This window comes from Chiloscyllium punctatum, chromosome 7 (genome assembly GCF_047496795.1).
Source record: "Chiloscyllium punctatum isolate Juve2018m chromosome 7, sChiPun1.3, whole genome shotgun sequence".
NCBI lineage: Eukaryota > Metazoa > Chordata > Chondrichthyes > Orectolobiformes > Hemiscylliidae > Chiloscyllium > Chiloscyllium punctatum.
In genome coordinates this window covers 43,572,263-43,594,741 of record NC_092745.1, presented here as the reverse complement: position 1 = coordinate 43,594,741, position 22,479 = coordinate 43,572,263, and the positions used below count along the sequence as shown (strand labels likewise).

The following is a 22,479-nucleotide window of genomic DNA, read 5'->3' as shown; positions in this document are numbered from 1 at the left end:
CACCTAGGAAAGTGTGTTTTTTTTTAAAATCCCTCACAGGCTGTGGGTTTCACTGGAGAGGCCAGTATTTATTGCTCATCCATAATTGTCCTTGTGGTGGTGGTGCCTTGAACCACTGCAGTCCATGTGGTGGAAGTAGAGCAACATTAGCATTAGGGAGAGATTTCCAGGATTTTGATCCAAATCATGACAGTAAGTGGCTTGCAAAACTTGCCGGTAGTAGTGCTTACATACATTAATTCAACATTTTATTTGTGGAAAATATACAATTGTCTGCTTTTGAAAAATTCAATGTGATGCAACTTAATAATCAGTGTCTATGTCATTTTTCAAAGTAGCACAACTAATATTCTTTCTGCTCATTCCTACTTTACCAATGATTACATGACAGTATTATGTTTAGAATGTGGTAATCTGATTATTTTTCAAAGTAGAAAGGTTAAATCAAATGTGAGCAACTTTTTTAGAATCATGAACAGTTCTCACTAGATAAGGGTAAAAGTAAAATAATTTACTATAAATGAAATAACTGTTGTCAAGCAAGGGACAGCTGCATTTGAGCACTTCATCTCATTTTTGAAAGATGCATTTTGGTGCTGATGCTATCCATTCCTATCAAGCCAAGTGCCCGGTGCTGAAATATGCCGCATGGAAACTGCAATATGCTCACATTAAGGAAACATAGTGAATATACAAAAATGGTAATATACCTTGCTGCTTTGCAGTAACCACTGCACAAATGTTTTGTGCATGCCTTGCAGCAGAGCAGTGTAGAAAATGATTACAGAAAAGTACTGTTATGACACCCTTTTATTTAAAAGAAAAACTGAAAAGTATATAAAACTGAAAAGTACAACAGCTAAAGGGCTGTGTTAAAGGGCTTTCTTTGAGAAGCATTCCCTGCTTTGATTCCTCCTGGGGGTCAGATATTTGCTGCAACTCTAATTCCCTACACTTTTTTAAAAAAATGTTGTTTAATTAAATGTTTTAAACTGGATAACTTTTACAATTTTATGAAACAAATATAATTTATTGAATAATTCAGAAAGAAAATTTTCTGTCACAAACTACTCTCAAGTCAGACCATTGTAGAACAAGTGCTACTCCACAGACACAAATACAGGATCTCAGCTGACATTATAACACTGCAAGTGAAAGGTGTTCACCCAAGGTCACATTGTACTAAGAAAAACAGACCAGTTCTCCAGCAATTTCTGTTTTTGTTTTAGTTCTCTGATGTTTTGGCCAATATTTATCCTGACAAAGCACTAAAACTGCTTATCTGAACACTATCAAATCTCTGTGGGTAAATGCCTGCCATGCTCCCTATATGACAACAGAAATAAATTTTGTTTTTAAATGTGACTTTCAGGACCTTCACAGCCAATGTAAATGCAACCTTTTACTAGTCTTATTTAAAATAATTTCAGAACATTCAAAGCAGGAAAGGAGGATTAGTGTGAACAGCTTAGGATAAAAAGACAGACTTGATGTGGTAAAAGGTTTATTTCTGTGCCATTGTAACAGTATGTGACTAATACAACTTTAATACAATAGGCTGGATAAAGTTTGAGGTTGATGGAACACAACGGATTTCTTCCAAAAGAATTTAGTGAAAATATTTCTGGAATCTGATTCATTGAACGGATTATAGTAAACACAATAAAGTGGGACATGGTGTTTGGTTTTTAAGAAAATCCATACTAAGCTTTTACTGATAGTTGGTTAATTTGAAAGTGCAGATTTTTGTTGATGCACTATGCATTCAATTAGAGTCATTAAATAATGAGGGGATTTTCAAGCATTGTGAAGTATTAAATATGGATGGGTAGGTGTTCTGTATAAAATATCTACAAAAGAAAATTATTCTGTATATTTATTCAGGGCTACAGATGAAATGTCAAGAATACTATATACTGGTTTATAGCAATGCAAAACAGTTTAACTTCTAGCCTATACCATTAGAATGTAAAACATTAATCAAGAGTAGGACATAATTGAATACTTCAGTGGCAGAATACGTTTTCATCAACTGATAGTAATTCTGCTTCAAACAACAAGTTTTATGCAAATTATTCAGCTAATTCTTTCCCTAATTAATGAGCATGAATGGAGAAGAAAAATAACTGTTGCTCACCTCATCCCTCAGGTTACTGGTACAGAATTGTCCATAGAATTGTGACTGTCCTTCAAACTGTATTCAATTCTGTGAAGCTCTTTGACAACTTCTCTTTGCAAAATGTGACATTATCATTATTTAGATCTGGATTTACACTAGGTCTGAAGGTCCACAATTTTGCAGAAAATGAAAACAAAATACCAGGAATCTAAAACAGCTGTTACAGCACATGAAACACAAATATCTGGAAAATGTGTGGGTTAATCTTATCTCTAGCTCCAACCCACATTAGGAAAGGAGACTGACAACTCAAGCAAGAAATCTATTCACATGAATGCTGAATAAAATGGAACATCTACAGTCATTTTTATCAATTGAAGATACCTGAATCTTTACAAACTTAATGTCTTGCCCAATAGCAATTTTCCTATCATTGCAAAGTAAAATACTGCTAATAAGGTCAATACTATGAATTAAGATCCAATTTCTAAACTTCTTTCCATTAGTACCATAATGGTCACTATTATGAACATAAGATAAGATCATACCTAGATATTTCTACCATTCTGTTGGAGATAATCATATGACCAAAATATCGAACCTCTACAATAAAAGGTCATTTAGCCTGAGTAAACTGTTATTACCCAGCCTAGTGGCAATGGATTCCTTTTTTAAAAATCTCGTTACTACTAAACATTTGTCAAAGACTTTGAAAATGCTCCATACCAACCAACTAATATATAAAATTAATTTAATGTTTACAAGCAGCAAGAAGTGCTGTGGCCAACTTTTTTATTTTCATTATAACATTGTAAGCACAAAAGTGAGAGAGATCTGAAGATAAAATACTGTTCAAGATCAATTTTTTTTCATCAACCAAGTCTGAGAAAGTCTTTTCCAAACTTATTTATGTTTTGGCTTCTAGGAAGAGGAGCCATGCACCATATTTGGTCATAACAGCTTCATGCTCAAGTGACATGTTGTATATCATATTGTGCTCCTGTGACTGCAGGGAATACAGGGTTGCTATACACTTTCTCACAAATACAGTGTCCTTCAAGACGTTTCCAGTTATGTAACATTTTGGAGAGTACACAATTATGTAATACTCCTGTTTTATATCCTGAATACAAGAAACCACATTCACTGCACCAAAAACAGAATATTAAACATCAGGAAAAAAGTACATTACAGTAGCTATGCATGGTATTACTACAGTTCTCTAGTGGAGAGAAAGAGGACGAGTTTTCGTTTGCTCATTTAACATTCACAACAATTTCCTTTTTAAACTGCAACATGTGGAATTGTGAATTGTTCATTTGATAGGCAACTGTAGATTTGCACATGGTTTCTATATGCTAGTTGCTCTGAAGAATGTTCTGTCACGCTGCACACCGATACTTCTTCCCAGTTCAGTTTTTTAATTCCTCAAAAGTTGAAAGATTAGAAAATCGATTTCATCTCCATTGTCCATGAGTATGCAACTCTTTTGCACTTCCAGTTTAACCACCAAGACACTGTCAACTTATTTAAATAAGATAGCTTTCCCCACACACAAATAGTAGGCACCAATATGTAATATCCTTAGAACTATTCACGAGACTTACCTAGAAGTCTAGTTTTTCCACAGAACATGTATTGCACCAAACTGTCTTCAGGTTAGTTAACGGAGATCAACTCTCTTCTTTTGACTGAAAAGCAGCCAGATTCCACCAAATTTAAAATATTTTCTCCGAAACAATTACAGCATCCAACAGCAGCAAAGATTCCAGAGTTTACAGGTTACCATATATGGGATTCGCAGTGCGTCATCTTGATCACACCCACTCCACCGCCCAGTCTGCGATAGTTCATACCTCCATATAATCTGTTATTGTGGCAAAGGGATGAAAGGAAAGAAAAAGGAAAAAAAAAATGAAACACCTCGAGCTTCAGCCTTTCTCGAAGATGTAAACTGGTTTACCTACATAACAGCAAAGGTAGAAAACTACCGCCACATGTCAAATCAGTACATTACTGCTACATGCCCATCTGTGGCTCAGCCCATCTGTCTTCTTCCTCAGGCTCCTTACAATAAGATATATTCCATTTAGCCTTGCTAAACTCCCTTCTTTCAGGAGGCGTGGTCACTGAATATTTTTGGGCAAACAGACAGATTTTTTGATTGACAAAAGAGTCAAAGAGGAGCGGGCAGGAATCTGAAGCTGTAGCAATCAAAGCAGCTACAGCTTTATTGAATGCCTGAGCAGACTAAAGACGACTGAATGGTCTTATTATGTTGCTGTTTCTTATGTCCTTAAGATGCTCCCTGTTGTCAAATGGTCTATGAATTTCAAAGAATATCACAGCTCAGAGGGTGGCCATTCAGCCCATTACAAATCTGCACCAAATCAATCAAAGAGCAATCTAGTTAATCCCACTCCCTATATCCATGCAATTTTTTTTTCAAGTATGTATTCAATTTTTTTTTTGAAAACATATCCACCAATCTGTCAGTAAGCACATTTGAAATCCTAACCAGTGGTTGCATAAATGTTTTCCTCATGTTGCCTCTAGTTATTTACCAGCTGCTTTAAATCATGCCCTCCTATTGTTGCTCCTGCAGCTACTGGAAAAAGCATCCCTTTATTGACCAATCAACCTAGACATTATTTAAAACATGAAGAAAGTGAGGACTGTAGATGCTGGAGATCAGAGTAGAGAGTGTTGTGTTGGAAAAGCACAGCCTGTCAGGCAGCATCAGAGATTCAGGCGAATCGATGTTTAGGGCATAGCCCTTCATCAGGAATGAGGCTTGTGGGCTGGGGAGGGGGAGGGGGAGGAGCTGAGAGATAATGGGATGGAGGGGGGCGGGGGGAAGGTAGCTGACAATGCAACTTCATTAGGAATGAGGCATTCTTATCTACCTCCCTCCCAACCCACCCCTTCCCATTTATCCCTCAGCCCCCATCCCAACTCACATGCCTCATTCCCGATGAAGGGCTGATGCCTGAAATGCAATTCTTCTGCTCCTCAGATGCAGTGTAACTCACTATTTAAAGCATCTCTATCAAATCTCCTCTTAGCCTTCCCACCTTTAAAGAGTTCAACCTCAGCCTCTTCAGTCTATCCATGTAATGTAATTGTTCAACTCTGGAAAATTTTCCATTAAATCACATCTGTACCCTCTCCAAAGACATCGTTCTTAATAGGTGATGCACAGAATTGGATTCAATATTCCATCTGGGGCAGAATCATCATTTTACACAAATTCAGCATAACCATTTGATTTTGTACCCTGTGCCTCTACGTAAAAAACCCCAGGGATCCCATAAGCACTGTTAACCAATAGTGCCACTTTAAAATGTAAAATGAGTACTTTAAGTTAGGTACCCAAGAGATCGGTCAACTGTTGGCTACTGGAAGATGCAGGAGACAGCCATATTAAATATTAAAATTTCAATCCATTGGACACTTACTGCAGCTAACTTTATAGAATGCAAAGAGGAAGAGCAGCAATATGGTCAAGAAACAAACTGCTGTTAACATTATAATGATTTGTATGCAAATTAGAAGACTCAGCACAACGATCTATATTGCAAGGAGGCCTATTTTAAAGCAATTCATCAGTGCTCACCTCCATGTGTTTGCATCTGGATCATAAACTTCAATAGTTTTTAAGTAAGTAGTGCCGTCAAAGCCACCCACTGCCATTAGTTGCCCGTTAACAACTGCAAGGCCAACCTGCAAGTAACAAAGATAAAACTGACATTTAGGATATACAAATGTTGCTCCTTTATACATAAAAGGCAGTATCTTTTAATGAAAGTCAGGGCAGCAGATTGTGTAATAAACACAAAATTAATTTTTAAGAAAAACAAAAATCAATATTTCTGAATACTGTGGTACTTACAATGCAACTTGTTTACTGAATATTAAACAGAAAAAATGAATCTGTACATTATCTAATTAATTAGCAAAAATGGAAAATAATTTTAGACATTTCTCATTAGTTCACACTGATATAATAGGTCTGACTGAAAACAGACATATCAGGTAATTCAGCCTTCTTACTCTTGATGTTTGCAATATCTGTCATTATATAACAGTTCAATATGATATAATACAGCACATGAGCAGACCCTTCCTTCTACCAAGTCTGTGCAGATTCCAATCTTGTTTTATACCTGTTGCTTACTGCCCATGCATGGTAATTATTCCACTGTTTGTCTCATGTTCATTAGTCAATTAATATCTACTTTAAATGTTGCTAACATGTTTTCTTCTACCACTTCCACTGCAATGCATTCCAGGCATCCAATACGCTCAGTGTGAAAGAGTTTCTCTGCACTTCCCCCCGAAACATTTCCCCTCTCACCTTGAACCTGTGCCCACTTGTAGTTAACTGACTATCTATCCTATCTATACCTTTCATAATTTTGTAGACCTCCATAACGTCGCCCCTCAGCTTCCGACTCTCTGATGAAAACAATGTGAGTTTATCCAACTGCTCCTCATACTTAAAACCCACAAAACCAAGCAACATCCTTGTAAACCTTCTCTGCAACATCTCCAAAGCATCCACGTCCTTCTGTTATAGTATGGTGACCAGAACTGTGTGCAATATTCCAAATGTGGCCTAACCAGAGTTTCATACATCTGTAAGTTTTATATTGAATGCCTTGGCTGATGAAGGCAAGCGTGCTGTATGCTTTCTTAACCACCTTATCTACTGTGTTGCTACTTTCAGGGATCTGTGGACCTGCATGCCCAGATCCCTCTGTATATCAATGCTCCTAATGGTTCTGCCATTTATTGTATAATTCACACCTGAATTTGATCTTCCAGAATGCATCACCTTGCATATGTCCAGATTAAGCTCGATCTGGCATTTCTCTGCCCAAATCTGCAATGTATCTATACCTCACTGTATCCTTTGACAATCCTCCTCACTACTTGCAAATTGGCCCATTTTGGTGTTATCTGCAAACTTATTAATCAGACCACCTACTTTTCCTCCAGTTCATTTATAGATATTACAAACAACAAAGGTCCTAGCATTGATCCCTGCGGATCATCACTAGTTCCTGATCTCCATTCTGAAAAGCATCCTTCCACCATTACTCTCTGTCTTCCATGAACAAGACAGATTTGTATCCATCAAGCCTGCTCACCATGGATCCCATGAGACTCTACCTTCTGTACCAGCCTGCAAAAGGTACTGTATAAAAAGCCTTACTAAATTTCATGTTGACAACATCCACGGCCTTTCTCTCAATCGTTCATGTCACCTCCTCAAAGAACTCAATCAAGGTGGTGAGACATGACCTTGTCCGCACAAACATATGCTGCCTATCAATAACAAGTCCATTCACTTCCAAATGTGAATAAGTCCTCTCTGTATCTTTTCACCACCAATGTCAGGCTAACTGGCCTGTAATTACCTGTATTATTTTGGTTTCCTTTCTTAAACAAAGGAACAACACTGGCCACTCTCCAGTCCTCTGGAACCTCACCTGAGACCAAAGAGGATGCAAAGATATCTGATAAGGCCTCTCTTGCCTCCCACAATATCCTGGGATATATCCTGTCTGGCCCGGAGGACTTGACAAACCTTAATAATTGTCAAAATACCCAACACTTCCTCCTCCATTATGTCGACCTGCCCAAGAGTATTCTCATACCTTTCCCTAACCTCACCATCCCTCACTTCCCTCTCTTTGGTGAATACCAATGTAAAGGATCTCACCATTTCCTCTGGCTCTACAGATGACCTCACTCCTTTATCCTTGAGTGGATCTACTCTTTTTCTCTTGCTTCTAATATGCCTTGGGATTATCCTTAACCCTAGTGGCCAAGGACATTTCATAGCCCCTTTTAGCCCTCCTAATTCCCAGTTTGAACTCTTTCCTAATTTTTCTGTAGTCTTCAAGGTCTTTGTCTGATTTTAGTTGCTTAGTATGCATCCTTATTTTTTGTCTAAGCTGATACTTTCCCCTGCCATCCAAGGCTCCTGAATCCTGTCATTCCTGTCTTCCACTTTCATAGGAACATGCCTGTCCTGCACTCTAATCAATTGATCCTTAAAAGACTCCCACAAGTCAGATGTCGATTTAACTTAAATAGTCACTCCCAATCCATTCTCCAATTCTTGCCTAATTCAATTATAGATGGCCTTCCCCCAATTTAACACCTTCGTCTGAGGTCCATTCCTGTCTTTATCCATAAGTATCTGTAAACTTATGGAATTATAGTCACTATTCCCAAAGTACTCCCCTACTGAAACTTTGATCACCTAGCCAGGTGCATTTCCTAATACAGTATGCTCCCTCCCTCATTAGACTATCCACACACTGTATCAAACAATCCTCCTGGACACAGGTAAATTGCTCCCCATCCAAACCCTCTGTTCTAAGGGAATCCCAGTCAACAAGGGGAATGTTAAAATCACCCGCTACAACAACCCTGTTGTTATTTTCACATCTTTCCAGGATCTGATGGCATATCTCTATCTCCCGTTAGCAGCTGGGAGGTCTGTAGTATAATCCCAGCATTGGGATTGCATCCTTCCCATTCCTCAGCTCTACCAATAATGGTTTGCTGCAAGTTCCCTCCAGTGTGTCCTCCCACAACACAGCTGTGATATGCTCCCTAACCTGTAGTGCACTCTTTTGTTTCTTCCTCTGTCTCATATAAAACATCAATATCCCAGAACATTAAGCTGCCAATCCTGTCCCTCTTTCAATTATGTCTCTGATTGCAACAACATCATAAATGCAAGCATCAATCCAGGCTCTCCGTTCATCTTACTTAGATTACTTAATTACTTACAGTGTGGAAACAGACCCTTCAGTCCAACAAGTCCACACCGACCCGCCGAAGCACAACCCACCCAGACCTATTCCCCTACATTTACCCCTTCACCTAAAACTACGGACAATTTAGCATAGCCAATTCATCTAACCTGCACACTTTTGGACTGTGGGTGGAAACCCATGCAGACACTGGGAGAAAACTCCACACAGTTGCCTGTTTTAACTGTTACTACATTGAAGTAACTACAGTCCAAGCCTCCAGTTCCGCTGAGCTCAGCAACCCCTCCCTGACTGTTCTTCCTCTTAACTATATTTGCCTTAGACTCAAGCTGTTCCCCAGTGTCTAAACTTACTGATCTGCTGCTCTGGTTCCCTACCCTGAATGTCTGTTATATAACAGTTCAATTCAATTTGCCCAGTGAGAGTCTTTGCTGAGCAGAGAAACTGGTGCTGCAAACCTGCCATATTAAGCAAACGCATATCAAGCCGGTGATAATATTGGTCTGCAAAACCGAAAAATCAATCTCCTTCAAGTACAATACAGGGAAGTAAGGGACAGTCCTCATCTCCCACACAAAAGCAAACAGGACATAGACTCCAGGCTGGGATAAAATCTCATGACTAATAATGTAGAAACACCTTGTGTGAAAGTGAGTTAATTTTTAAAACTAGAACGGCTGTGAAGTTGTACCTTTTAGAGTCATAGCGATGTACAGCATGGAAACAGACCCTTCGGTCCATTCCGACCGGATATCCCAACCCAATCTAGTCCCATTTGCCAGCACTTGGCCTATATCCCTCTAAACCCTTCCTATTCATATACCCATCCAGATGCCTTTTAAATGTTGCAATTGTATCAGCCTCCGCCACTCCATCTGGCAGCTCATTCCATATATGCACCACCCTCTGCATGAAAAAGTTGCCCCTTAGGCCCCTTTCATATCTTTCCCCTGTCACCCTATACTTATACCCTCTAGTTCTGAACTCCTCCACCCCAGGAAAAAGACTATTTACCCTATCCATGCCCCTTGTGATTTTGTAAACCCCTATGAGGTCACTCCTCAGCCTCCAACATCTAGGGATACAGTCCCAGCCTATTCAGCCTCTCCCTATAGCTCAAATCCTCCAACCCTGGCAACATCCTTGTAAATCTTTTCTGAACCCTTTCAAGTTTCACAACATCCTTCCGATAGGAAGGATACCAGAATTGCAATATTCCTAAAGTCTGAACCAACATCCCGAACAAAGGCAACATGACTTCCCAACTCCTACACTCAATACTCTGACCAATAAAGCAAAGCATACCAAACACCTTCTTCACTATCCTATCCACCTGCGACTCCACTTTCAAGGAGCTATGAACCCGCATACCAAGGTCTCTTTGTTCAGCATTACTCCACAGGACCTTACCATTAAGTGTATAAGTCCTGCTAAGATTTGCTTTCCCAAAATGCAGCACCTCACATTTATCTAAATTAAACTCCATCTGCCACTCCTCAGCCCAATGACCCATCTGATCAAGATCCCATTGTAATCTGAGGTAACCTTCTTCGCTGTCCACTCCACTTCCAATTTTGGTGTCATCTGCAAACTTACTAACTATACCTCCTATGTTCATATTCAGGTCATTTATATAAAGTAGTGGACCCAGCACCAATCCTTGTGGCACACCACTGGTCACAGGCCTCCAGTCTGAAAAACAACCCTCCACCACCACCCTCTGTCTTCTACCTTCGAACCAGTTCTGTATCCAAATGGCTAGTTCTCCCTGTATTCTATGAGATCTAACTTTGCTAACCTTTCGTTTTTATTAGATTAAAAGGACGAGGAAATTGGTGAATTTCACTATGAAATTTGTATTTGAATTATTTAAAATGTAGTCAATTGTTAGTTTATAATCTGCTCTCATTAGGCCCTGATTCCTTTGGAGTTTATGCTAACGGTCAATCAGCCAGCACATCAGAGCCCAAATGCAGATCACAAGGAGAAAACCATTTTAAGGTTAAATTTTAAATACATATCATGTACATCTACAAGCAAAATCAGCAAAGTCCATTTCATCACCCTGATTTTAAACAATATGATCTGTATGTCAAAATAATCTAACAAACCTTTACCTGAAGGGACGTAGCCAAGATGTTGTTGATCAACCAAAATTACTAAGACGTATTATTTGATTCTACGGGAATGATAGGAAAAGGTGGAGGGAAGTAGCCTAAAAGTTAAATTATTCAATGATTTAGAATATATAACGCGAGGTAAGCGGGCATTGAATATTTTATAGGTAGGAGAGAAGGATTCATGACGTGACAGGAGTTTGTACAAGTTTCTGTAATGGCTGTGAAATAATAATGTATAAATATAGACATTAGACTAATGGCAGATTTTAACTTTCACTTCAATTTGAATAAGCAGACTAGCAGCAAGTGAACGGGAGTGAAATTATTGATTGTATCCAGAACAGCTTTCAGTTGTAGTCCTAAAGCCAACATATGCACCAGATTAATTAGCAGCTTAAGAGTAACGAATACTTGTGGACTGATTACAATAGCGTACAAGGGAAAAGTGAGGACCGCAGATGCTGGAGATTAGAGTCGAGAGTGTGGTGCTGGAAAGCACAGCAGGTCAGGCAGCATCCAAGGTGCAGGAAAATCGATGTTTCGCCTGAAATGCCAATTTTCCTGCTCCTCGAATGCAGTCTGATTTTTCCTACTACTATCCTTGATTTGCCCTTATCTTTCTCTAGTCATTCTTTTATTCCTAATATATCGATATGGTTTTCCTTGATTCTACATGCTTCTCATGTCCCCTCCTGGCTCTTCTTAGCTCTCTCTTTAGGTCTTTCCTGGCTAACCTGTAACTCTTAAGCACCATAACTGATCCTTCACATCTCATCCTAATATAAACATTCTTCTTTCTCTTGGCAAGAGAGATACAACTTCTTTAGTAAGCAGTTGCTCCCTCGCTTGGCCACTTCCTCCCTGCCTGACAGGTACATACTTATCAAGGTCACACAATAGCTGTTCCTTGAATAAGCTCCACATTTTAATTGTATGCACCCCCTGCAGTTTACTTTCGCATCCTAAATCTTGCCTAATCGCATCATAATTGCCTTTCTCCCAGCAATAAGTCTTGCCATGCAGCATATACCTCTCCCTTTCCATTGTTAATCAAATCCGAATTGTGGTCACTACCAAAATGCTCACCTACCTCCAAATCTAGTACCTAGCCAGGTTCATTAGCCAGTACCAAATCCAATGTGACCTCACCCCTTGTTGGCTTGTCTACATACTGTGTCAGGAAACCTTCCTGCACACATTGGGCAAAAACTGACCCATCTAAAGTACTCGAACTATTGTATTTCCGGTCAATATTTGGAAAGTTAAAGACCCATAACAACTACCCTTTTACTCTTGCTCCTATCCAGAATTATCTTTGCTAGTCTTTCCTCTACATCTCTGGAACTATTTGGAGGCCTAAAGAAAACTTCCAACAGGGTGACCTCTCCTTTCCTGTTTCTAACGTCAGCCCATACTACCTCAGTGGACGAGTCCCTAAACGTCCTTTCTACTACTGTAAAACTGTCCTTGACTGACAATGCCACACCTCCCCCTCTTTTACCATCATCTAACTCCCAGAATCTGTAACAACCATTCCAGTCTCTGTTCTGTCCATGTCTCCGAAATGGCCACAACATCGAAGTCCCAGGTACCAACCTATGCTGCAAGTTCACCCATCTTATTCCAGATGCTGCTGGCATTGAAGTGGACATACTCCAAACCACCTTCCTGCTTGCCGGTGAACTCTTGCGACCTTGAAACCATATTTCACTACTCTCAATGTCTTGGACATTAGTACAATTTAGCTCCCATCCTCCTGCTGAATTAGTTTAAAGCCTCCCAAATAGCATTAGTAAATTCCTCTGCCCAAGGATATTGGTACCCCTTGGGTCCAGGCGTAGAGCATCCTGTTTGTAGAGGTCCCACCTCCCCAGAATGAGCCCCAATTATCCAGGTATCCGAAACCCTCCCTCTTGCACCATCCCTGTAGCCACGTTTTCAACTCCTCTCTCCCCCATTCCTCCCCTTGCTCGTATGCGGCACGGGCAACAAACCAAAGATAACAACTCTGTTTGTTCTAGCACTAAGCTTCCACCCTAGCTCCCTGAATTTCTGCCTTAAATCCCCAACCCTTTTCCTACCTATTTTGGACTGTCCATTTCCAATTTAAAGGATAATTTGTAAACAATTGTCCTTGACATTAGAAATGGACATTCCAGAATAGAATAGGTACTTCACACAATCAAGGGATTAACAAATGGTGAATTAATCATAATTTTTTTTTAAAAATGCCTGAGCAGCCAGTCCTACTTATACTTGGATGCAATATGAAGAGGCATTGTGACACTGGTGAGGTTTGTGACAAAAAAATAGGAAAGCAATAAGGGGCCTGAATTAAAGTCATAGTCGAATTATGTTCCAGTTCCTCACCTGATGAAAGATGAATCGTTAGTTGGTGGACCACCCATTGTTTGTGTGAAGCAGAGTGACTTGGTTCTTGTATGTGTACATTGTATTTTCTATTGGTTCACATACAGTTTCAGGTGGACCAAAATTTCTTGTCCATCTAGTTAACATATTCAATGTACTCATTTCACATGAATCCAAATTCTATCAAAATTGTCTAGTTCTTTCTTGAAACTCATTAAAAACTTTTTGTTCTTCAACCATGTCATAACCAACCGAACTACCCCTTCATATAATTCTAAAGCTGTATAGTACATATCCCTGTAGAAGAAGTTACAGCTCCATCAAATCTTCAATTACAATTGAAGAACTTAATGCTATGATCACAGTGGCGGTGTTTCCACCCCCCCTTCCTTGGACAAGACTGGCCTGAGATAAAAGCCCCAAAAACTCAAATATTTAGATTTCTGCAGAAGTGAATAGCTAAAGCAGAATTTCACATTAGTATCTTTGGTGCAATCTTCTTTATCCTTTTATTAAATGGAACATACACATATAACATTTCTTCCCTCCCTTTCTCACCCACTAACCCTCAGGACCCTATTTGACTTGGTGCAGTTTGTAATAACTCATTTGCCTCATTTCTGTGCTTGAATTTGGTAAGAATATTAAGTAGTAAATACAAGTGTAGATATTAAGCATAGTTAGTAAGGTGAGAAGACAAAACAAAGAACTTATATTAATGAAGAGTAAACTGAAGACAGATTGTGGCAGGGTGTTGGCAGGAGAGGAGACAACTAGATTTAAAAGGCTCAAATTATTTCTTTATGCTGTTGGTGGATCAGATTATACCTCTCCCAGTAAATATAGGTAAGCTTGAATTCTGTGTGGAAAGATGAATTTTACTGTTGATAAACTTGTAAAATGTGATTGCTAGGTGTGTGCAGAAGGACATGAAGCAAGAGGTTGGAACAGAGGTTAATATAGAGTCATAGAGATGTACAGCATGGAAATAGACCCTTCAGTCCAACCTGTCCATGTCGACCAGATATCCCAACCCAATCTAGTCCCACCTGCCAGCACCTAGCCCATATCCCTCCAAACCTTTCCTATTCATATACCCATCCAAATGCCTCTTAAATGTTGCAATTGTACCAACCCCCACCACATCCTCTGGCAGCTCATTCCATACACGTACCACCCTCTGCGTGAAAACGTTGCCCCTTAGGTCTCTTTTATATCTTTCCCCTCTCACCTAAACCTATGCCCTCTAGTTATGGACTCCTCAACCCCAAGGGAAAGACTTCGTTTATTTATCCTATCCATGCCCCTCAATTTTGTCAACTTCTATAAGATCACCCCTCAGCCTCCAATGCTCCATGGAAAACAGCCCCACCCTATTCAGCCTCTCCGTATAGCTCAAATCCTCCAATCCTGACAACATCCTTGTAAATCTTTTCTGAACCCTTTCAAGTTTCACAACATCTTTCCGATAGGAAGGAGACCAGAATTGCACGCAATATTCCAACAGTGGCCTTACCAATGTCCTGTACAGCCGCAACATGACCTCCCAACTCCTGTACTCAATACTCTGACCAATAAAGGAAAGCATACCAAACACCTTCTTCACTATCCTATTTACCTGCGACTCCACTTTCAAGGAGCCATGAACCCGCACTCCAAGGTCTCTTTGTTCAGCAACACTCCCTAGGACCTTAACATTAAGTGTATAAATCTTGCTAAGATTTGCTTTCCCAAAATGCAGCACCTTGCATTTATCTGAATTAAACTCCATCTGCCACTTCTCAGACCATTGGCCCATCTGGTCCAGATCCTGTTGTAATCTGAAGTAACCCTCTTGCTGTCCACTACACCTCCAATTTTGGTGTCATCTGCAAACCTACTAACTGTACTGCTTATGCTCGCATCCAAATCATTTATGTAAATGACAAAAAGTAGTGGACCCAGCACCGATCCTCGTGGCACTCCACTGGTCACAGGCCTCCAGTCTGAAAAACAACCCTCCAACACCAACCTGCGTCTTCTACCTTTGAGCCAGTTCTGTATCCAAATGGCTAGTTCTTCCTGTATTCCATGAGATCTAACCTTACTAATCTTGAGAAAGTCATTGAAATACGTTCTTCTTTCAAAACTTTACAGACAAAATATAAATTTATTGAAAAGCAAATTTCTATCACAGGAAATCTAAAATAAAACAAACTTACTGTTTTCATAATTTGTTAAATTTGTTTGCGACTTCCAAATCTTAAATTTAGGACTGCAAATTTTTTTCTGATTTCCTAACATTTTTCAGAATTCAACTATTTTTGTTTTAAGGTCATCAATTACTTGTTCCAACTTTGATTTGCTTTGCCTACTCTTCCCCCTCTAATTCTTGCCGCCAATTACTTTTGAGTCTCTATTTCTGCTTCTCTTCCTACTTCCTTGATAGAAAGAAAAGTGCCAACAAATGGGTCTATGAAACAAATGCCACCATTCAAATCGATACTTCATCTGGATAGATGTCCAATAGAAGTCAAAAGATGTTCTCTGCTGATATCTGTCCTTGACAGACATAGAGGGAAAATTATACTCAAGGGGGAGTTTGCAAATCTAGTAGAATATAGAAAACAGCAGAGCATGGAAGAGGCCCTTCGACTGCACACATCTTTTAGCAGCTGGATTGACAATATCAGTTTATCTGCTTCATTGTCTTCCTTCTACCCCATCCCAATCCTACTCATTGCACTTCAGGAAGAATATACTGGCTTTAAGTGTGTAGATTCACCAAAATGTTACCAGAGATAAAACGGCTAAACTATGAGGACAGGCTGCATACAATGGGTGTCTATTCCCTTGACTATTGAAAACAAAAGGTGCTTCTAATTAAAGGCAGCTATAATGATTACTGGATTTGACAAGACAAAATAGAAGTATTAGTTCCTCTGGTAGGGGAGCCTATAACAAAAGGGAATTAAATTAGACTGAGCCCTTTCAAGGATGAAGTCAGGAATCCCATTTTCACTCAAATGAAGTGGAAATTTAGTATTTTTTTTCCCAAAAACTGCTGAAGCATGGTCAAATTAAAATTTCAAAACTGAGATTGATAGATTTCTGTTAGGCAAAATATGGAGCTTGGAGAATCGAGTTAAGAGATACATCAGTTATGATCTGACAATGGAATAGTGCAATGAGATGGATTACTCCATCGAGTTCCTATTTTCTTCAAGGACACTATTGACATGTAGGCCATTCTAAGCACAATGGCAGGGAAAAAGGGAAAAAAAACAAATTTTAACATTTGAGAAAATTACAGCATCAAGTCTATTTACTTATAACAATCTTATTTTGTACATCTTTTTACATTAACAAAAAAGTTATATATTCACTTGAACCATACTGGAATACTGTAGATTTACATCTTTGGACTGCTGTTCTACACAGATGTGGATTCCTGTAGTATCACAAAGGCATTGTGCCAAGCGTTTGCTCATATAACATTGTGGAAAGCAAGGGAGAAGACAGATTAATTCAGAGTTAGTCACAGACTGGCTTTCACGCAACATGTCGCAAGAAGGACTGGCAGCATCTTTTCAATTCCCTTCTTCTATCCTTCTTGCGATAATGAAATGGGAGATAGAAAATAATAAATTGGCGTTGTAAGCTACTGTTGGCAGAATGTTATCTATGCAATTCGTTGAAATTGGACAGGAGCTAAATTAAATTCAGGCTGAAATTAAGGTGACTCAAAGAAAAATTATGGACTTCAGATTAATTGAGACTCATCTTGGTTCACTGTAAACTGTTTTATACTCTATTCCCTAAAATTCATTGTAAAGATGTTAATCATTTGTTTTAGTGAACAAAATCAGAAGTTTAAATGTGAGATGATGAGATTCATTGCAATGGCCCGTAGTGCTGAGGACATACATATAACATCGTAGGTGTAGACATGTCCAGCTCAGTTCAGTCTGTTGCTGAGATGATGTTCAAAATACAATGCTGACATATGTTTAAGACAGAATATCCAGCAGCCATCTGATACTTTGCAGTTTACTTTGGACTCAATTCAGACTCGCACAATTAGGTTTTTCAAGTTATTGTACTCACACCACTCCTGCGTGATGTCATAGCCACAACTGGAGACCATTGATTAGTGCGAGGATTAAACCTCTCAGCGCTGCTCAACTCTGTGGTATCATCTCTTCCTCCAACTGCATAGATCATGTCTTGGTAAACAGAGCACCCCAGGTGTTTCCGCCGCGTTCCCATCGGTGCAATAGTGTGCCAACGATTTTCCTGTGGACTGTAGCGTTCAACTGCAGGCAGAAAAATCATAGGTCATGCTGATCAGCTGCTGTGTTTTTCAGGTGCCCTAGACCTAACGTTTGGTGCTTTCACCACCTACATACATTTCAAAATAATTGGAAACCTGAATTTCATCTTCTTGGGGAAACCACTATTTCAATTCTAACACCTTCTTTAAATCTGTCTGAACAACTGAATTAAGAAGATGGCTAGTTCCCAGACCTATGCCAATATTTCTCTGTACGCTGGCACAAAGACATGGCATAAGGCACTTTGATTGCCAATTTTCATCTTACTACTCGAGCAGAATGGACTCACCTCAGCATCTTCTACTCCCAAGGTGAACTGAGGATAAAACTGACTGCTGCATGACATGCTGAGTATCTCCAGCAGTTTATTTTATATCAGATTTCCTGTGACAGTAATTTGCTTTTCAATAAATTATACTTAGTCTGTAAAAGTTTTGATAAAAGAATGTATTTCAATTACTTTCTCAAGATATTGACCTCTCTTCCAACCTCTTGTTACAAGTCCTTGTGCACACAGCCAGCAATCACATTTTAGAAGTTCATAAACAGTAGAATTCATCTTTCCACACAGAAATCAAGCATACCTGTATTGAGGGGAGAGGTACCATCAGATCCACCAACAGCATAAAGAAATCCACCTAATACAGCAACTGCCACACCTAACCGTCTGGTACTCATTGAAGCCACACGTGCCCACTTATTCTCTTTTGGATCAAACCTAGAATGGAAATATTTTTGCCTTTACCACTTCATGCAAAATCACAAAACAAAAATCGAATTTCCAACCATCTGCACAGGAAGATTTCTTGCCATATTGAAGTATCAGTTGAATCAAAATAGCCAACTGGCTCTTGTTACATTTATCCTTCAACTTGAGTGTGACAAACCACGCAGGCAATGATAGTTGGGGAAAAAGCATAAGTCAATGAAGAACAACTTAAATGAGTGTTTGGGCATTTAAATTAGGCATTCCCGATTAGTTAAAATCCTCTTGCAAGGAGAGGGCATCCTCTCTTAAAGATTCATAACACGGATTCTAAAACCTACATTGAATTCATATTCTGAGTAAAGTTGGATAGCTAATGTATTAAAATGCATGGTAATATAATTTAACATCAAAATTATTTATTTCATGATCAACCTGACTAGATCAAATCACTACAGGATGTCATAAAGGGGCTCAGAGTACAAAATGGCTTGTAATATGCTTACTACTCTAATAGTCATCATTTAATTCTGTATTAAACAGAATAGCCATTGCTACAACACATTGAATAAGACAATACTATATTCTACTTTTGTCGTAAAAGAATGCTTCTAAAGTTATTATTTGTGCAAAAGGCTCAGTAGCCAGTCTGGTCACGAAGCTCAATGGCATCCCAAATTGGTGCATTACAGAGTGATCAGGAAGAGAAATTGTCCAAGAGATGAGGCAAACACAGGTGATCACCTTCTGTGCAGGGAAGCAAATAAATTGATCCTAAAAGGCAATTCAACCAACTCACTCTTATGACTCTAACAGAATCAGTCACAGTGCCCAGTAACGGTCTTCCTCAGAGTCAGTCACCGAGAAGGACTGATAGAAACCTTGAAATTTCTTTTTTGCAAGGTGACTGAGGCTGGGAGAGGAAGGGGAGAGAGGCTGATGGCCAGATTGGAACCTAGTGCATGGGAGAAGGAAGCAAATTTTTGTTTTTTTAACAAAAACAGAAGTTGCTGGAAAAGCTCAGCAGTTTTGGTAGTATCTGTGAAGAGAAATCAGAGTTAATGTTTCTGGTGTGGTGACTTTTTATGTGATTTGTTCATCTTAGGGAATGCAAAACATCATGATGCATTACTGAAGTAATACATATCATATCTTGCACTTTAAATTACTAAACTGAATACTCATGCTAAACTCTGCTTACATCCAACTACCCAACAACACAGGATCTAGGAGCTGAAAGGGAGTAGTGAAAAACACACATGCACATCTTAGCAACACTCACTGCCTATACCATGAGTGTGCTTACATTTGTAAGCATTTTCAGTTTTCAAAAAAAGTTTCCAATGTGGAGTACTAATTTCCATGGAGGCAACACTGTACCAGACAGCCAGCAAACATGTAAACAGCTGAAATTCAGTTTCCCTCATGATTTTTTTCTTGCGTTGGTTGAGAAACCATGCATTATGCTTCTATAACTTTACAATCTAACTAGAAAAGGGGCAGGAAAACAATGCAGAATCATTCCCTGGTGAATAAAAATCTTGCTTCTACTTTGCCCTTTCCCCAAGAGCCTTGTGACAGCAGATCCCATTGAGAGGAATCAAGAATCCACACATGTGCCCTACCATTCCATAAGGCAGCATGTTGGCTGGCCAACTTTATAGGTCACTTACTGCATCACACGATTACTGCTATCAGATCACATTAGGAAGAAACACTCTACGAGTTTACCTTTCCACAATGTTCAGACAAGAGACGCCATCCTGGCCACCTACAGCATACAGATACCCTCCCAACACTGCCACGCCAACACTGGTCCGACATGTACTGGTGGGAGCCACGTCGCTACTCCACTGGTTGGTCTTTGGATCATATCTAAAAGTTTAATTATTAAAAAATTAAAAAGATAGGCCTAATTTCAGAGTGTATGCAGCAATTACTACACTGCGAGTGGAGTGTGTACGCTAAGATTTAGTTTCCCCCTTATAATCATTTCTAAATCCATCAATATAAATCTCAGTTTTAAAATATTAAGCAAAAATGAAAACTACCTTAAAGAATAATTTTATTCCCAGATTTTATTAAATAGCAAGAGGAGAATAGAAATTCAAGGATAATTGTAGTTGACCAACATTTTTAGTAGAAAATGCTACTTGCACCTCAGAGTTTTATGCATTTCATTATGCTTGAGCATAAACAGCATGGGTGAACAACAGTCTTCATTTGTACATCTTGCTGATAAAGCTAAAAACGACAATCTTTCCACAAGAATGAACTCAGATGTGCAACCCTCTGAAAATAACACACATAAAATTCAACAGTTCACACATGTTGTTTTGTGCTTGAGCAGTAGAGATGCAGAAATACTGGAACAAAATGCAAAGTTCAACTGTACTTAAGAAAAACAACAGCTGGGTGGAAATCCGATAAAGCATTAAAAAGGTAGAATTAGCAAAAGACAGATAAGAGACAGACAAGAAAGCAGCTATTAGTCACTTCAAGTTTATAATTAGGTGCGAATGAAGCACCAAGATCCACTTAAAAAGTGGAATCTAACAAGCATACAGTTTTTGCGTGTAGAAATTTTAACAATAGAAAATTAAAAACACAGACTTATTACAGTTAGCAGTGACAACTAACAAACTTATTGAGGACAGAAATTAACTTGTTGCATAACATTAATAGTAATGATCCAATTTACAAGTTTGTTTGCTAACACAGAAAAAAAAAAGTACTGTGAGAGGGTCTTTGTGGTGCAGTGGTCGTGTTTCTAGCTCAGGGCCAGGAGGCCTAGACTCACATCGCACCTGCTCATGAGTGTGTAATTGCATCTCTTAATAGACTGATTTCAAAAAAGTACACAGTGCAAGTGCAGCACCACATACGCAACGTACCTCTCCACACTGTTAAGATACGATGAGCCGTCATGTCCGCCCACTGCATAAAGGAGATCATCCAGCACACTGACCCCTACACCACACCGTCGTTTGCTCATGGAAGCGACCATCCGCCACTCGTTGGTCTGAGGGTCATAGCGCTCAACACTGGAAATTGCATCCCCACTGCACCAACCTCCAACTAAAGAAGAATTAATAAGTGAAATATTTTGCTGGAATAATTATTGAATCATCTAAAAGAATAGCTCACTGTCAAATGACTGTATCTATGCCTTTTTGAAAGTGATCAGCTTCAGATACTATATTAAGATATTCTCATGCAACTTTTTTTTTAAAAAGCAGGCAAGTGATATAGTGGAGTAACCATACTCTCATGTAAAATAGTGAAAAAGACAGAACAAGCACATGTTTAACACTTCATAAGATGTGTTTATCTCGTGTTCAATTAGTTATGCAGTCCTCAAGCTGGCAAGATGGTGCTTAAAAATTGAACACATATACAATCTCATACTACAAATGCCCCAGTTCAGTCAGAAAATCTTTAGAACTCAGTGCATTCTTAAATGAGCAGGAACAGGTATAGGCCATTCAGCCCATCAAGCCTGCTCCATCACTCAATTAGATTATGGCTGATCATCTACTTCAATGCTACTTTCCCTCACTAGCCCCATATTATTTGGCCTCCAAAACTCTATTGATTTCCATCTTGAACATGCTCAATGATTAAGCTCCAAAGGGGATATGAAATTCCAAAGATTCACCATCCTCGAAGTGTAGAAATTCCTCCTTGACTCAGTTTTAAATGGCCCACTGCCTATTCTAAGATTATGCCCCATGACCAGGGGAAACATCCTATTTACAGCCACCTTATGACAACCTGCAAGAATTTTTATTAATCTGAATTAGATCACCTCTTATTCTTCAAACCCTACTGAGAATACAGGCCCAGTTTCCTCAATGCCTCCTCATAAAACCATCTGGCCATCTCAGGGATTAGTGTGAACCTTAGTTACACGGTGTCCATGGCAAGTAATTACCCTTCCTTGAAACGGAGACCAAAATTGTAAAGCAAGTACAGTTTCATAATTGGACTACACAAGTTCAGAAAGATTTCTTTACTCATGTACTCAAATCCCCTTGTAATGAAGACCGACATATCA

The 22,479-nt window shown here is 39.1% G+C and overlaps 1 protein-coding gene across 2 annotated transcripts in view; it reads right to left on the bottom strand.

The window, feature by feature from the left end:
• Positions 1–1,487: 1,487 nt before the first annotated feature.
• klhl20 (kelch-like family member 20) overlaps positions 1,488–22,479 on the bottom strand; it is a 98,657-nt gene continuing 77,665 nt past the window's right edge. The window contains exons 6-11 of one of the 2 annotated variants that reach the window (XM_072573443.1): positions 21,317–21,500; positions 20,154–20,297; positions 18,301–18,434; positions 17,490–17,698; positions 5,736–5,842; positions 1,488–3,986 (exon numbers count right to left, since the gene is read on the bottom strand). In XM_072573443.1, the coding sequence (XP_072429544.1) occupies positions 3,902–3,986; positions 5,736–5,842; positions 17,490–17,698; positions 18,301–18,434; positions 20,154–20,297; positions 21,317–21,500 (863 nt within the window). In that variant the 3' untranslated portion in view covers positions 1,488–3,901. The remainder of the gene's footprint in view (positions 3,987–5,735; positions 5,843–17,489; positions 17,699–18,300; positions 18,435–20,153; positions 20,298–21,316; positions 21,501–22,479) is intronic. The other variant, XM_072573444.1, reaches the window with a different exon arrangement.